At 36.1% G+C, this 16,696-nt stretch overlaps 1 protein-coding gene across 1 annotated transcript in view; it reads left to right on the top strand.

Moving 5' to 3' along the window:
* USH2A (usherin) overlaps positions 1-16,696 on the top strand; it is a 391,715-nt gene that overhangs the window by 60,678 nt on the left and 314,341 nt on the right. Inside the window, exons 11-13 of the mRNA XM_040612018.1 lie at positions 5,793-5,988; positions 9,252-9,893; positions 15,539-15,722. Coding sequence (XP_040467952.1) covers positions 5,793-5,988; positions 9,252-9,893; positions 15,539-15,722 — 1,022 coding nt within the window. The remainder of the gene's footprint in view (positions 1-5,792; positions 5,989-9,251; positions 9,894-15,538; positions 15,723-16,696) is intronic.

Raw genomic sequence — 16,696 nt, 5'->3', positions numbered from 1 at the left:
GTAAACATTTTTCAGCTTGTACAATTTTTTTGTGATAGGATCCATTGCCAGGCATTTCACAATGCTGCTGGATTATTTTGGTGCTTCTCTGTCCATACAGAGAAAGTAAAGATATTATTTTTATTTCCTGTCTTTTAAAACCAAATTTGCCCCAAATTAAGCCCAATTATTAGTTTCTTTCCTAACTTCATGCAGTAACCAGTTTTCACATGAACTTGAGCGTGCATATATACCTTAATTTTGATTTTCTCTTTTAGCTAAAATTCTAGTTCTTTAAAATTAATTTATTGCTTTTTACAGTACATTTTCTAGTTTTTGTGTTGTACCTTTCAAATATTTGAGCCGAAGCCTTACCTTTCCTTCTCATGTCTTAAATATGAGAATCCTCTTTAGTACATTGCAGAATTGTTCACAATTCATTTGTGATGGCCCAATATCACTCCCAGGTTATTTTCCACATTACTGTTTCTTCACAATTTTTCTTTACTTCACATTTGATTGATGTTTCCTTGTTGTGTTATGTTTTGAACTTCTGCATTTACTTCAGCTTTCCTGAGTTTAGAATGTTTGCACAAAGAGTAAAAGTGGTGTTGAAAATCAGCGCGCTGCAGGTGATGCCAGCACAGCAGTGCCCACCCTGACCCGGCCAGTCCCACAGCATCAAGACGTGGCCAAATGCTCATAACGGGGTCCATTGAGAACCCCAGCCAAGGCAAAGTGATAAATGGGGGTCCATCCAGGACGGCCAGTCTGGAGCCAGCAGGAGATGAGGATGGAGATGTGGCTGCAGCTGAAGTCCCCTACAGGAGGCAGGGGACAGGCACAACTGCAGCACAGCCCATGCACGGTGCAGATGCCCAAGCTCGAGCTTATCTGGAGCTCCTGGGCTGTGGGCAGAGGGTGTGAGTGGATGCCCCAGGTGAGCCTGCTGAGGGCCATTCAGGCTGGTTGGTGTCCTCAGGGTCATGATGGTGCTGCCTGTGCATCCTGAGCTGGGGTGAGCTGTGAGTCTTACAAGTGCATTCTCTCCTGAGTCTGCCACTGAAAATACTGCAGAGCTTAGCATCCAGGGCAGGCAATTACAAAATCCTACTAACCTTCCCAGATTTGCAAGTAGTTTTACCTACTTTTTTCCCCCTCCACGTACTAGTTTTATCTGGAGCATATTTCTCAACTTTTTTCCTCTAAAATTCTGCACAGCTACTTGAGGTGTATGCAGTATACAGCTGTGTAATATGGGGTGCATTACATTGGCATATTTCCCTTAGCTGATATTCATATCTTTTATAATTCCATGCTTACTATAGAAGGCAGGGTTAAAGTGGAGTTATAGAATTGAATTTATTCTGTATTTTGGCAGCTAAATTTCAGTAGGTATCTCCAGCTTGATGTCTTATATTGGCAGGAAATTGCTGAGTAAGCAGAATGGAAAGATTTCTAGTCACATGGAGAATACAGAAACAAAATAGTCATTTGTAAATACAGTCAGAGGCTCCTTTTTGTCTTGGCTATGGAATCTTTTCTGCATTACTTTTTTTCACAAGACTTTGAAATCTGCGTTACGGCAGAATGTCAGTGGATTATTTAGACATCCTCTAATCAGGTACATAGAAACATTTTCACATCTATTAAGAAGTAACCTGATAAGCTTCCCTCTCTAACAAAAACTTTGGTTTTCTATAACTTCCTCTCACTTACGTTCTTTTTAGAACCAGGAAACCAGTTGCCACTTGTTTTGATCCCAGATGGAAAACACTTTTCTATGTGACAGAAATGTAGGAGGAAATTTATCTAGGGAGATCTCCAAATGCTTTCATTGGCTGGTTCCTGGAGAAGCTTTTTGTATTCCGCAGCTGGCCAGATATTTCTCCCTCATTCTGAAGAGTTGTCTGTATTCTTCTGGTATCATTTTTTACCCTATTCAGACAAAGTATGGAGGCATACATTTTCCACAGCTGTGAATGGGATGAAAATTACTGCTTCTTGTAATAGCTTGACACTTAAAACGGAGGAAGGTGCTGGTGCTCTGTGCTTCTCTTAGCACTCGGTAATCTACACATTTCACTTGTTGCATCAGGAAATGGCTACCAGCTGCTCACGATTAGACTTGGGTTTCCATGTATGTATGATAAGAACAGCCATACTGGGTGAAATGATGCTTTCATCTAGCATAGTGTCCTCCCTAAGAGTTACCAGGAGCTGGTGTGAGAAACATGATCCTTCTGCGATATCATTTTGTAAATTCCAGTTGTTTATGGGTTTGGGACCACCTGAAATAAACTCAGGGGTTTCATCTGAGATGTCATGGAATTAATCTAACTTATTTTTTAATGCACTTCATAAAAAAGTGTATTTTTCATTATTTTAAATTTGCTTTCTGATCACTTCTTGGGTGTCCTCTCTTTCTTGTATTGTGAGAAATAATGAAGATTCATTCTGTAAGCCATTCATGATTTTATAGACATGTATTCCCTTCATCTTAGTCATCTTTCTAAAGTGAAGTGGCTTATTTTTCAGTCTCCTCTTGTTTCTACCTTTGCTTATTCTACTGACTATGCAACCTTTCATTTTAGAGAGGTTAACCAGATACACAAGTTGTGCAAAATGTTGATACACAGTGGATTTTTATGACAGAATGACATTTTCTGTATATTTTTCAGTTCTTTTCCTAATAATTCCAGTATTCCTACTGCCTGTTTAGTTGCCCCAGAGTATTCAAATGATTTTTAGGGGAATAGAGCATCTCTAACAGCTCCTTTCTTGAGTGATAGTAACTAATTTTGGACTCATCACTGTCTACTTGTAGCCAGCATTGGTTTTCCCCAGATGTTAATTTTGTACTTGATGTAGAAATTAATTTGATATTTTGATCATCTGTTTGGTTCAGTGTATGTGATACTTCCAGATGTTGCTGACTTAAAGAAAAGCAGTATAATCATGAAGCATGATTTTTCTTTGCAAATAAAGGTATCAATCTTTTCTCATATATCAAACTCATGTTTTCATTTCTATTAATTCATGCTGTACAAAGACTACTAGTTTGTAGATCTCAGAAGCTTTGTTACAGCCTTTTAAGGAATTTAATGTAAATTGTGTAATTTTATTCCTCTTTTGCTGAGGTTGATGTAAGCAATTAATAACTCAGTAATTTTTATATTTCAATTCATCTACAACTCTTGACTCGTGTAGTTGCTTTTCATCAATTAGATTTTGCTTCTGATACTTTGGTTTGAGACTAGTCTTGAAAATCATTCCTAATATAGAATGGTAACATATCTTTCGTAGTGAACAGCTGTGAAATACTTTCTTTGCAATCTCTGTTGTGGTTCTGTCTTTCCTGAATGCCGCACAGATTCATGGAAGCATTAGCTGGTCATCTCCTCCATCTCAAAGCAGGATTGTTGTCAGTGCTAGATCCATCTGTGCTAGATCCAGTCATGATTTTGTCTAGATGAGTCTTGGTATCTTGGGGCTGGAGATTCCACATCCTTTCTGGGCAACCTCTCAGTGATGCTGCACTCCCTTCTTAGTGAAAGGTTCTGATGTCCAACTGGAAACTGCTAATCATAGCACTTAAATATTTGTTTCCCTCACTGATTCTCTGGTATCTTCCATTATTTCTGACATTTGAAAAATATTCTTTTTTACTTCATGCCTTAAGCATGTTGCTTGTTAAAAGCGGATTTTTGTATTGCCATATCCTAGTTTTAAAATTTGGTGGTGGTTACTCTCTCTTATTTAACTTCTTTATTTTGATCTGATTTCCACTTTCTGAAGACAACTTTCTGCGTGTAATACTTTCCTACATGCAGTAGCTTTTGGAGTAACTTTTTAAAGTTTTTTTGGGGTATGAGTTATATGTTTGAGTGCTAATGAGGTATCTATAGAATACTAGCTATTGTGTAATCCGAGTATGCTATGATCACTAAAAGAAAATGTTTCTTTTACAGTTGTGTATTAAGCTAGGTATTTTTCTTCATTTAGGATTAAACTCAGAGTTGCTTTTTGCATGTGAGTTCTCAGATGAATGGCTGAGATGCATGACTGGGTCCTTACAATAAAATATATGTCTAGATCAAATCTGGTCTAAAAGGGAATAACTTGAAAATCCTTGTTGCTGTGTTTTCTGCTGTTGTGGTCTCTTAACTCTTACCTTTTTGTACTTGCTGTTGTCTGGACTTTTATAAAATATTGTTTTCTTGCCTTTTTAATATCTTCACCTTCCTGAAAAATGCGATTGGTACATCAGTAGATGATCTTTGTCACAAATGCATATTGAAGAGGTTTTATTGGACTACAGAATCCTTTTATCAGGAAGGGGTAGGAATACATGCTTCTTTAACCTTCATTCAGTGTTTTCTACACTAAGAATTTCCTATTAGATGTTGAAATACTCTGTCTTGTATTAATAAAGCTTAGAGCTTCATTGTAGATTGGAGGGTGTGATAATAACGTTTAAGGGGAATTTTCAAGTGCCTTTGTCTCTAACGCCACAGGACCCTCCTGTTGTTTTAGCTTTGCTTTATTCATAGGTTTAAAATGAAAAAGAGAACTGTTAAGAGAAATTTTTGTTCTGGTAGCTAATTAAAAGCAAAGTTCATTGAACTACAAGCAAAGTACATTGCACTATAGCTGTTGCTGTTGTAGATGAATAACTGGTTTTGAATCACTGTACTTTTTCATATTTGTAAATATTTGCACTGAAAAAATACAATGACCCAAAAAATTTCTTATAACGTAAAAATTGTTTGCTGCCATCTCTGCACTCCCTAGTACACTGGAGTTAGAAAAGTTAGTCTTTTTTTCCTTGATTATGAATCCTAAACCTTTTACTAGTTCACATGTCCTGCATGTCTGCGTTGCTTTGGCACCCTGTTCTCTCTGTGTGGTGTATTGACTGATGTCTTCCATTCATTTCCCCATCCTTCTGCCATTGTGCTTTCCCTATCGTCAGTTCTCCCACCATATTGGAAAGTGATGAATATAGAGATTGTTTTGCTTGTTTTTTTTCTGGCTATTAGAGGTTTGAAATGGAGATGGCTTTTCAGGAGCCCTTTAGTCTTGCACAAGATTACTCCCAGATCATGGCCCAGGCATAACAAAGGATGCTTCAGCTCCTTCCAAATAGCAATGCCACCCATTTAGGGAGTAGGAGAGGGCCTTTATATCCCACCATTGAAGTGGAACACTTGGATCCCAGCTGAACCAAGAAAAGAGGGAGAGAGTTTCAGATCCTGAGCTGTTGGGTCACATCTTTCCGTAAAGCAAGAGAAAATTTACCTTGGATGAGTGATCAGAAAGGAAATCTTTCAATTTTCTTTCATTCTTATTCAACTAACAGTTTCAATAAAAGAAATAAGCATATGGTCTGAACAAAAAAAAATTCAAAATTGACCTTTAAACATAATACAGTATTCTGTAGTAACTGTGATTCAAAAAAATACCGTCATTTTAATAGACGTCATTACTTATACAGTACAATTTTGTAATTATTCTTTGCAGTTTTCTCTGTCTGAATGGTAGACATTGCCACATTTGGTCAAGTCTTTTTTCCTTCTGTTTTGAATGAACAGGACTTTTAAACTCTATTTAAAAATTGAATAGTTACACTCTGTTTAATATTTCCTTTTTTTCTCTCAACAAATTAAAAAAGTATATGTTACACAGGCTTATTTTTTCATTCCATTTAAAGTTTTTTCCTCCCCAACTCATACTCCCATTCTTGTTGCTAATGAATGTATCATCTAAAAATAGATATGTTCATTATTTTATAATATTTTGTATCTTTCTAGATTGGAGGCCAGTGTAATTGTAAGAGACATGTGTCTGGCAGACAATGCAATCAGTGCCAGGAAGGATTCTACAATCTGCAACAGTCAAACCCTGATGGCTGCAGTCCCTGTAACTGTAATACCTCTGGGACAGTCAATGGAGATATTACCTGTCACCAAAATTCAGGCCAGTGCAAGTGCAAAGCGAATGTTATTGGTATGTGTAATGCAAGAGTTTGGAGCCATTTTTCTTGTTTTCTCTGGAAATAACACACACTTGATTTCTAAATGAGAAGTATAGCAAACTTCTTTGCTGAAGGCAGTTTATAAAAATGAATGAAATTAACTGTTGAAAAATTATTAATTTAATAATTCTATCAAACTACAGCTTGAAGCTTAGTTTAATCAACCCTTTAGAAGTTTCTTTATGGCATAGCTCCATTAGCTTACATAGTTCCATACTAATAAGTCACAGAAATAATGTAATTTGCTTACTGCATAGATGTTTCTTTTAGGAAATTAACACTTTTTCAAAATGTTTTATACTTAATGAGTTCTAAGCAAATCGTTTCCATGCTAGTTTTCTTAATAGACCAAAATAAATGGATTTTTTTCTCAAAATATTCTGTGCTACAGGGTCCTTTGTGATAAATCTATCCATTTTTTTTCTATTATATTTCTTTGAACTGTTCCTATGAAATGCAAAATAAGTCAACATAATTCCACAGATCATGTACATAGCTAGGGTTAGTTATCAAGGGCCACATAATTTTAATTTTGTAATTCAATGCCAAACTGATTATAATAAACTGCTACCTTCTGTGTTATTTATCATTTTTTTACAAGACGTGCTTTTTTGTTTGTTACTCCCACAGGTATTTTTCAGAAATTAGATTTGATTATAGCAATTTATTACTTCCAGCATATTTGAGGGGAGCCACAGCCACATAAGGACAAAATTTATCAAGTGCCCAAAATACACAGTATATATAATACACTTTGAAATGTTGATGTATGGGAATATTATGCAAGGAGAATTTCCTGATAAAGTGAGCCTTGCATGGTAACTGTACATGTCTTGGGCTATGCATGTTTCCAAAAAAGAAAAAGAGAGGTCCTTTTCTGCTTTGTTATTAACACAGTTAGTAATCTGTTTTTTTTTTTCTTTAGCTAAACATGATTGTGGATTGTATTTAGTGTTCAATATGTTAATTTATGACTCACTGACTTATGAATAGTGACTTATTTACAATATTCTGAGTCTTTGTTTCTTCCTTCTCCCAATTTCCAAAAGGTACTACAAAATAACCACAAATAATGAAAATAACTCTAAACAGACATAAGCCTGAACAGTTTCTGTCCTTTCCTGTGCAATACCAAGTACCTATGTTTACTATATGATCAAAAAGGGTGTCAAGAGTAAAAAAAAACAACCTCTGTGCATCTTAAGCCTGCTTTCTAAGTTCCACAAAAAAGACTTCAGAGCATTCTTAATTATATATTCTTTGCCTACATTTCACATTTGCCTCTATGAAAACCTTTCTTAACTCAGTGGAAGCTTGGTATACCCAAAATGCAGAGTCTGGTTCTCATGTATTTGTCTACATAATATTTTAAATATTCTCTCCCTTTGATGAATATGGTAAGATTTATTTTTACTTCCCCTGAAATGGTAATACAAAACCCATGTAAATCTATGCTTTTTGCAAATGTATCTGTAACAATGGTGGGGGGCAGTAGTTATGCAAGTGTGTGTTTGCAGGATAAAGACCTAATTCTTTCCAGACTGGATTCCCTTTTTTGTTTTCCAAACCAATCGTAAATAAGCTTCTGTATGTTGGAACGTGTGCAGCGAAATTTAACAAAGAGCCTTCCTCTTTGGATTTCTAAATTGGTTTTAAGAGCAGTCTGTCTATTGCCATTTTATCTATTTAAACAAACACGATAACAGAAAAAATGCAACTATGGACTGCACTGTTATGAAACATGAACTGTTAGAGTTAACACAACTGTTAAATCTTACTAATGATTCTATCACCAGTAAAATACATTAGCACCAATAATTTTATTAAAGTAGGTCATTCATCTAGAATAAAAAGGTAGAAGAATGTGAATTAAATGCCAAACGTGCTAACTCCCCTGTACTTGTTAACATTGAATGTGATGCCCTGTAGGCCTTCCTCAGTATCGTTAGGAATAGATTACCTGTCAGGAATATGTATGGCATATTCAAATAAGCACTGCGCATATTTTTAAAACTGATATGATATGAATCCATGTAGACCAATTTTAATAGTTCAAAATGAGTCATAATTCTTGTTAACAATACAGTTATTTTTAAAATTTGCAGCAATAGTGGTCCTTTTTTATTTTCCTTATTGAAATTAAATGATATGCCTTAGGTGAGTCATTCATCACTGTTAAAGGAACTTGCCTTCTGTTGGAGTTTTTGAGTTTTTATCCGTATGTATAATGCATTTCCTACCATTTTTAGTTTTATTTTTCTACATGTAAGTTGCTAGATGTATTTTTATATGGATTAGTATTTTTTAAAAAAATGACAGTATTTTGCTAGAATGTTGTATTTACATTTTTCTATGTGCAACAATTAAGTGATGGCTGCATAGTGAAGGATTTTCCCATTGCAAGGGAAAATACATAACTGAATTTGCATTTTTCATATAATAATCTGGTTTGCTTTCTTGTAATGTACATTTTATAAACTAAAATACAAATGCCATCCCTTGGGGCAGGGATAAAACGAGCGATGACTTTGAAAGCAAAGCTAATAAAACTATAGGATAAAGCATGAAGAAAACAGTTTAGATTTTAATGTACTGTGGGAGTTAACTAAATAATACATTTAGATAAAAATATTTCATTTTGGATTATGGAAAACATTTTCTGCTTTCAGTAAGGGCTAACAATAAACACTAACATAATACTGTACTTCAGTTTTAACATTGATTACATTTAAGTATATCGTTCATCGTAATTGGTCTAACCTGTGTTGTCCTAGAGTGTATTTGAGTTTTTTTAATACAATATATAAATCTGTTATCAGAACAGATTGAGACCACAGTGCAATTCCCTGTATATTGCATTTCTACAATATAGGGTGAAGAGTTCACGTAAGCATTGATTGTGCAACAGGTGCTGTTCTGGGGGACAAAGAGATTAATTCTGGTTTGTCTTAGAAATGTTACAAAGAATCTCTTGCAGAGGTATCTTAAATTGTATTGAGAAGTCAGCAGAAACGCATCGCTTCTGAAACAAATTGGAAAAGTAAACAGATTTTTGGGATGCCACTGTTACTCAATTGATTTGTGCAGCCCTGTCATTCCTGTTAATTATGCTGGTGAAGAGTATTAGTCCTTCCCTTTCTCTTTTCTCCCCCCACGTGCAGTACACTTACCCTTCTTTAAAACTGAAATTAATAGCTTTTCAGCTTTTCTTTATTAATACCTTTTCTCTTTCCAGGTCTTAGGTGTGATAGTTGCAATTTTGGATTTAAAGCTCTCAGATATTCTAATGAAGATGGATGTGAGCCTTGTTGGTGCAACAGCCATGGCTCAGTGAACCAATTCTGTAACCCTCTTTCTGGGCAGTGCAATTGTAAAGAACGAGTGAAAGGGCTTCGCTGTGACACCTGCATGGACAACTTCTATGGGCTGGATGTAACTGGCTGTAAGGCTTGTGAATGCAATGTTGCAGGGTCGTTTTCTGGAACTGTGTGCGATGCGAAGACAGGGCAATGTGCATGTAAACCAAATATTGGAGGAAGACAATGTGATGAATGCCTAGATGGCTACCACAAAGTACAGGAAAATCATTCCTTCGTTTGTCTGCCATGTAACTGTGATAAGGCAGGTACAGTAAATGGCTCTCTGCTTTGTGACAAATTGACAGGACAGTGTCCTTGCAAAGCTGGTGTAACTGGCCTTCGGTGCAATCAGTGCATGCTTCATACGTACAACCTCAGCAGGAGCAACCTCCTTGGCTGCCAGCGTTGTGACTGTGACGCTCTGGGCACATTGGCAGGAACAGTTTGTGACCATGTTTCTGGACAGTGTGTCTGTTTGCCTCAGCGTCAGGGGAGAAGGTGTAATGAGTGTAAACCAGGTAAGGAATTTGGAAGACAATCTATTTGATGTAGTAAGTTTTGCTTTGTTTGATATCATCATAGTTCCTACAGTTTTTAATATGTGTTTAGAGAGCTTCATGCCTGACATGTCTCTGACTTATTATTCTTCCGTTTCTTCTTGTGTGAGCAAGAAGGAAGTATTAAACATCCTGACTGCCATCAAATATTTATTGTATTGCCAGAGATTGTATAATCTGTGTTATTACTGCAGTTTCAACGTGCCCCAAATAAGCTTAGACTAGTTCTTGTAGGTATCAAGAAAATACACAAATCATCATGGCCTGTTCACTGAACAAAAGGTAAACTGGCATAGTTTGATGAACAGCAGCTATCCTTGTAATGAAAAATGTGGATTTGGAAGGTGGAGTGCAAGCTGTTCAGGAGTGACACTTCAAGCATAAAGCTGAACATGGTGAGGGGCACAGGGGTGGTTGCTTAAACTTTGATGAGGCTGGCAAACATGCCGCTCTAAAAACATTCACCTGCCTTGCTGTGTTGAGGATGTGCTGGCTTTCACAAGGACTAATTACAGCTTGGCCCTACAAGTAGGTGATACTGCAGTTCCTACATATCAGTATAAAATCTTGAACCATATTACTGTAAACAGTTTAAATATTCGTTGTAAGTAGGAAGCTCTGTAGTTATATCTTAATGCTTTTCTTTTAAAAAGTAGGTGGGTAAAATGAAACTATAGGTAATATTAACCTACCCTTATAATAATATTAAACAGATAGATTTAGTTCAAGTTAAATACATATGCAATTTATTAAAGTAGCAGGTCACATTAAGAGGTACATTATAGCACCATTGGTTTTAATATGCCATTCAATAATTTGAACAGAGGTTAAAAAAGCTGCTTAACCTCCATTAAGTATTTTTAAAAATACTTTCATTTAAATTATTTTAGGTACGTATACTAATAAATAAGGCAGCGTTCTGTTTTTCTTAGTTCCTCCTCCAGTGCTATTTGACCTGCTAACCCTCTACAGCAGCCACTTAATCAGTGATCGGCAGAGGAGTGATGTCAAGGCTTCCAGAGTCAGTGACCGCCCTTGTCCTTGAAAAAGAAAGGCCAGGGTTTATGCAGAACTAAATGGTTTAAAAAGGTTTAATTGATAGTATGAACAGACTGGTTTGTAGAAAAGCTTACATGGCACTCAGAGGAATACTTCCGCAATGGTTCCTGTTAAAAAAAATAAATATATATTCTAAGTAGTAAGTATAAACATTTACGTGCTAAACATTGAGCTCTGGCAAGTGAAAGTGTAAATCCTTATTGCAAAGGTGTTGTATTGCTCTTAGTGTAATAGAGTGTTCTACGGTATTTTCACTGACGTTGTAGTGTTGGTCCCAGTGTGAGCTCTTTTAGACATTTTTTAATATATCTAGATTTTATAGAAATATTTTTTGTTAGTATATTCCAAAGGACAGTTTTCTATAAAACAGGGGTGAGTAAAACCTGCTAGTAATACTGGTATTAAGTTGAAGTATGGAAAGTTTAACTGGTTTTAACTAATCTAAACAGGTCCCATGGCTTTGCCTTGGGACAAAGATAAGAAAACATACTCCAAGTATATATGAAGCCAACATAGGCCTAATTAAAAGCACACAATTAACTAGTTAAAACTGGCAGCCCTAAAAACACCCTGAGGATTTTTCAGGCTATTGGGACATTTCAACTCTGTGGTCACACTTTCCTCAGTGGAATACAAGTCATGTTTCTTTTTTTTTTTTTTTTTTTAATTCCCCCAATTCTGTGCAATTATAAGTCTGTTATAGTTAGCTGTATTTAAAATAACATCCTACTGTAGCATATCTTTTCTGTGCTTTAATAAAATCTGAAAGATTTCCAAAAGTTACCATAATCTTAATACAGGAAGTGTTGCCAACGGAGAAAAATTCAAACTGGATATAACTTTGGGAAATTATTTTATCATGAGATTTTAAAAAAAATATCCAAATGACACTTTCTGGAGAATTCAGCCATGTGTTTCATCTGTTAGGCTGTACCCATGACCTGCTGTCTTCCAGTTTGTTCTTATATAACTTACCTTTTTGCTAGGTTTTTGTATGTTTTTGTACATTCATGTACAACTCATGGTGTATGCAGAAAGGAACACTTGATTCTAACATGAAACCAAACAAAAGAGTAGCTTCCCCTTGTGTATAGGCTTTGAGATGTCCTAGGTTGCGGTTGTAGAAAACAGACCTTTACAGCCCCCAGATAGTTTGTTACTGCCTCATTCTGGGACTGTGTTGCCACACCAACTGGGATTTGTGCCATACAAATCCTGTTCAACACAGGTCTTGGATCCTGTCATGAAAGCAGTAAATCCGTTTTAAAAAAAAAAAAAAAAAAAAAAAAGAAAAAAGGTATTTTTAAGTTCTTAACTCAGTGACTACACCTTTTCATGGAGCGGGAGTGGTACATACTATGGCAAAGCTGTAGCATGTAGGATGTGTGGCTGGGCACCAATGCTGAGGTTTTGTGTATGGCTTACCTCTCCTCTTGGCCAGAAGAGCGTGAGGTATGTTGTGACAACTTTGTCGGTGTTAAACTGCACTTTGAAGCAGGGATTGTGGTTAAGAAATGAGCATTGCCAAGAAATGAGCATTGCCACCGGAGTTAGTAAGGATGTCAAAGTGCTAAAGAATTGTTCGGGTCTTCCTTTTCCATGAGATACACAGTGGGAGAAGTAAGAGTATGATTTAAAAAGGAAGCTGTATACTTTGCTATGACTTTCATTCTTCCTTTTGAAGAGTATATTTGATTGACAAATGTGATCAGTTATGGTTGAAGTGAAAAAAAATCTGAAAAAGAATAAGCATAATACTAGTTATATACGTAGATCTTGGAGAGATTTGCAGTGGCTGTCTTGAAATTGGAAATTGGCTCTATTATACAACAGTGGATCCTTCATAAAGCAACTTTTATGAGCCCTTCTAACCTTGCTGTAAATTAAGCTTGCATTAAGTTGTTTCTTACTCTTTCCTGCCAAATTCTAGGTGGTGGAAGTAAATAATAATAATGCTTACGACAAACAGTATGCAATCCAGTGTCTCTTCTCTCTTTGTCTACATTTAATCATGTTAATTTACTTATAAATTAGTTGGGGGAAGGACCTCCTCCCATTTTCCTATCCCTCAATTTTACTGTAAAAAAATTTTACTTGTTATTTCTGAAAATAAAATAAAATATTGTGGTACTATCCAGAAACTCAGTTAAACTTTTAAAGTGTTTCTAAAAGATTATTATATATAGAAAAAATTCCTACAAAATCCTTCACTGCTTTGCAGCAGTTCAGGTGGTATGACATTAGAAGAGCCAAGTTGTGTTTAACATTAAGGTACAGATTCTTTATAATTGTGAATTTCACTGCTATGACAAAAATAATATATGCTGTAGTGATCAGTCCTGCTCACCTAAAATGATTTTTAGCTTCTAGAGATGTGCTTATTTACCCGCTATAGTCTTTCCTTAAACATTAGTTTCATGCAAAATTTCAGATGGACAAGCATTTGTTTTAGCCTGAGTGCTTATCATTTACTACAGCTATAAACTGGGGCCTGAAGAAGTGCTTTGACCTTCTGCAGGAGTCCAGGCTTGAAGTTGTTTCCCATCTTCTTGTTACGTTCTTTGAGTGGAGTCGTTCATTGTGCTCAAGAGTGACATTGCTGGGAAATGGTCTCCTCTATTTATGCACAGGATGGGCGCTGTACTGCACAGACAACTGCAGTATGAGATAATACATGCTGCCTCGCTAATAACTTCAAGCTATTCTGTCTCTGTGGTGGCTCAGTTCTGGGCCTCTCCGGAATAAAGTGCCAACAGCAGGGTTTTTTATGATGCGAATGTATGTTAACTGGAGACTGATATCACTTCACTGTCCACTTGAGATTTATCTCGCTGAGGACCAGAGGCTAAACTTGAACAAAGATTTGAGCAGTAAAATTCTAATGTTTTCAATTTGTTTAGTTCCTCTGCTATTTGGATATGAGCTCACAGCGCATCACTGCTGCAAAGACAGAGAATACCACCCTAGGGGTGTATATATAAAGCTATCTCTTGTAACAAAAAAATAAATAATAAGGCCTTGGGTGATATGACAAGTTACAATACGATTTTGGGTTCTTTTATAATAAAGCAGGACATCAGGAAGTTATTGCACAACAGAAAAGATACGGTAACTGAGAACATGACTAAGAATATGATTGAACTTTATCTGGAGAGAGGGGAAAAGTGTCTGAGAACTCTGTGCAAATGCAGTGTATTTGAGTAATGGTTGAAATTCTTCTATTGAAGTTATGCAATAATAATTAGTAGTAACCAGCTGACAGAGATGGAAACTCCTATCAGTGGCCGTGTCTTAATATTTATGTTCAACGATAGGTACTTGTAGTTGACTAGTGCTAGCTAATACTGTCACCACCATAATTTGCAGAACTCTCATACTGTACCACTAAAATAAAAAAAAATAAAATAAAAAAAAAAGTGTGAGACCTGCAGTTAAATGGCTATTAATAATCAGGTAAAAATAGACAATTATTTTGGAAAGTGATGTATATTTCTTACTGATATGCTGTTACTTGAATTGTATTCTGGTCAGACATGTAGAAAAGAAATAATGAGAGTGGAATAAGACCATACGTGGCAAAACAGATTATGCAAATAGTACAGCATCATTAAAGAAATGTGTGTAAAAGCTCTTTTGTTTGGAATTTCAGGTGAGGCTGTGGATAATGGGTATGTTCTTCAATGACCATATTAGTGGTGTATAAACTCTAACTATATTTATCAATAATGTGTTAGAGACTTGCATAGATTAAGATTACTTGTGAGGACAATAGGATGAAAGATAGTATAGTAGAAGCATACCAAATACACTGTGGGGAAGATGAAGTGAATACTTCAGTTTATAATTGGAAATAATACAGGAACAGAAGGACTGGATTCAGAATGAAAGTTTTTTAATAGCAGATAATTACTTTTTTTCATCAGTTTATTAGTTTCTGTAAAAGTGTTTGTGTGTGATACAAGCTCTGTGTGAGGAGGTATAAAATACAAATTTCACATAGACCTGGGAATGCTCATCAGCTGTAGTTTTTCCTAAGAAACATCAACATGTTTCAGAGATTAAACCAGCCACTGGTTGAGAAAGAGTGAGACTTTTCTACAAAATGTGCATTTCTTGTATTTTGCAGCTGGCTGTTGTCAGAGATGAGATCCAAGACCAGAATGGACAAATGTCTGTTCTCTTACATTATTTTTTTTGTTTTTACTGCTTGTGGTACATTCATTACTACCTCTCATGTCCTTGGGTCTTTACTTTCCACACAGACATGTTAATGTGCTCCCCCTATTTTGCATTTGTTCTATCTAAAATAAAGTCTGAAGAGAGAGAATAAAAAATGGGATTTGGCAACTGGAGGATGAATAATAGCTTTACAAAGTGCCAATGAGAAGATTTAGCTCAGCTCGGCAGGATGACTATGTTGCTTTGAGTTGATGTGTGTTACCTAAGCTTTGGTTCTGTTCTTTCATCCCCAGTTATACACAAGTTAATAGTCTTACTGTGTTCACTTTTTGCATATTGTCTGTTCTCAAAATCCCTTTCTCTTTCAGGTTTTTATTTTTCTCCATCCAGTATCGCTGGCTGTCTGCCATGCCTGTGCCACGTAGCTGGCTCAGTGAATCAAATCTGTGATAAACTAACTGGCCAATGTATTTGCCAAGATGCCTCTGTAACAGGACAGACATGTGAACGTTGCAAAGAACTTTATTTTGGATTTGACTCTGTCACAGGGAGGTGAGTGGGTTGTTTGGGGTTTTTTTGTTTGTTTGTTTTGGTGGTTTTTTTTTTTTTTATGGGTCACTTACAACCTCGTTACATTTTTCACATAGTAGCTCATTTGAAGGTTTGGTGACAATGAAAAGAGGTGCTCTAGTTGCATTAATCCTTCTTTGAATTCATGTGTGCACTCTGATTTGTGTGGTATGTTATACAACCCTCTGTGCTCCCAAGAGCTGAAGGAAATAGAAGTTTTGCCACAGATTTAGGCAGAAACAACACGAAAGCTGTATAATGCTAATGCTATCAAATGTTATAGCTATTTGGTAATTGTTTCTTATGTTTCCTTTGCATCTTCAGTAAGGTGTGTTGGTTTCTGAGGTGTTAATCATTGACTATTAAAATGCAGGCTTTGTGCCATTCTTATAACCAGTGAATGTTTTTGAAGATCTCAGGAAGATATTTTAATGGAAAAAAAAAATACGTAAAAAGATATCCCTGCCTGTCCAAATTTCTTTTAGCACCATTCCTCTTAAAAATCTGTTCTTCTAAAAGGTGTATTCTTTTCCAGGATTTAGTTATGTGCCACAGGGTAAATTGTTTATCTAATGTAGCCTGAGGCCTGTAGGTGCACTGAAATTACATGGATGTATTCCGTGGAATGTAAGGGGGAAACGTATCGATAGGTAGTGCATTGTTATTCCAACTATTGCTCTATCTTTCTTCTCCAAGATCATCTTTCTTGCTTAATCCTCACAATATCAATTTCCTTTTAAATATTGTCCAGCAAGATTGCACTGCTCTAATGCTATCACATTTTCATGCAGACTGATGGTGTTAAATTGTTTTGTTATATTTAATATTTTTGCCTTAAAAAAACCCAACAAACCAACACACAGGCAGAAGCAAAATCTGTACAACATTCCCCTCCCTGTGTTCCTTTCCCCCAGCCACTGTGGAGTAGGCATGCTTTTAGGCAGTGATTATCAGTG

This window comes from Falco naumanni, chromosome 12 (assembly GCF_017639655.2).
Source record: "Falco naumanni isolate bFalNau1 chromosome 12, bFalNau1.pat, whole genome shotgun sequence".
In the NCBI taxonomy this organism is placed as follows: Eukaryota; Metazoa; Chordata; class Aves; order Falconiformes; family Falconidae; genus Falco; species Falco naumanni.
The sequence above is the reverse complement of the archived record's forward strand: the minus strand, read 5'-3'. Positions and strand labels throughout refer to the sequence as shown.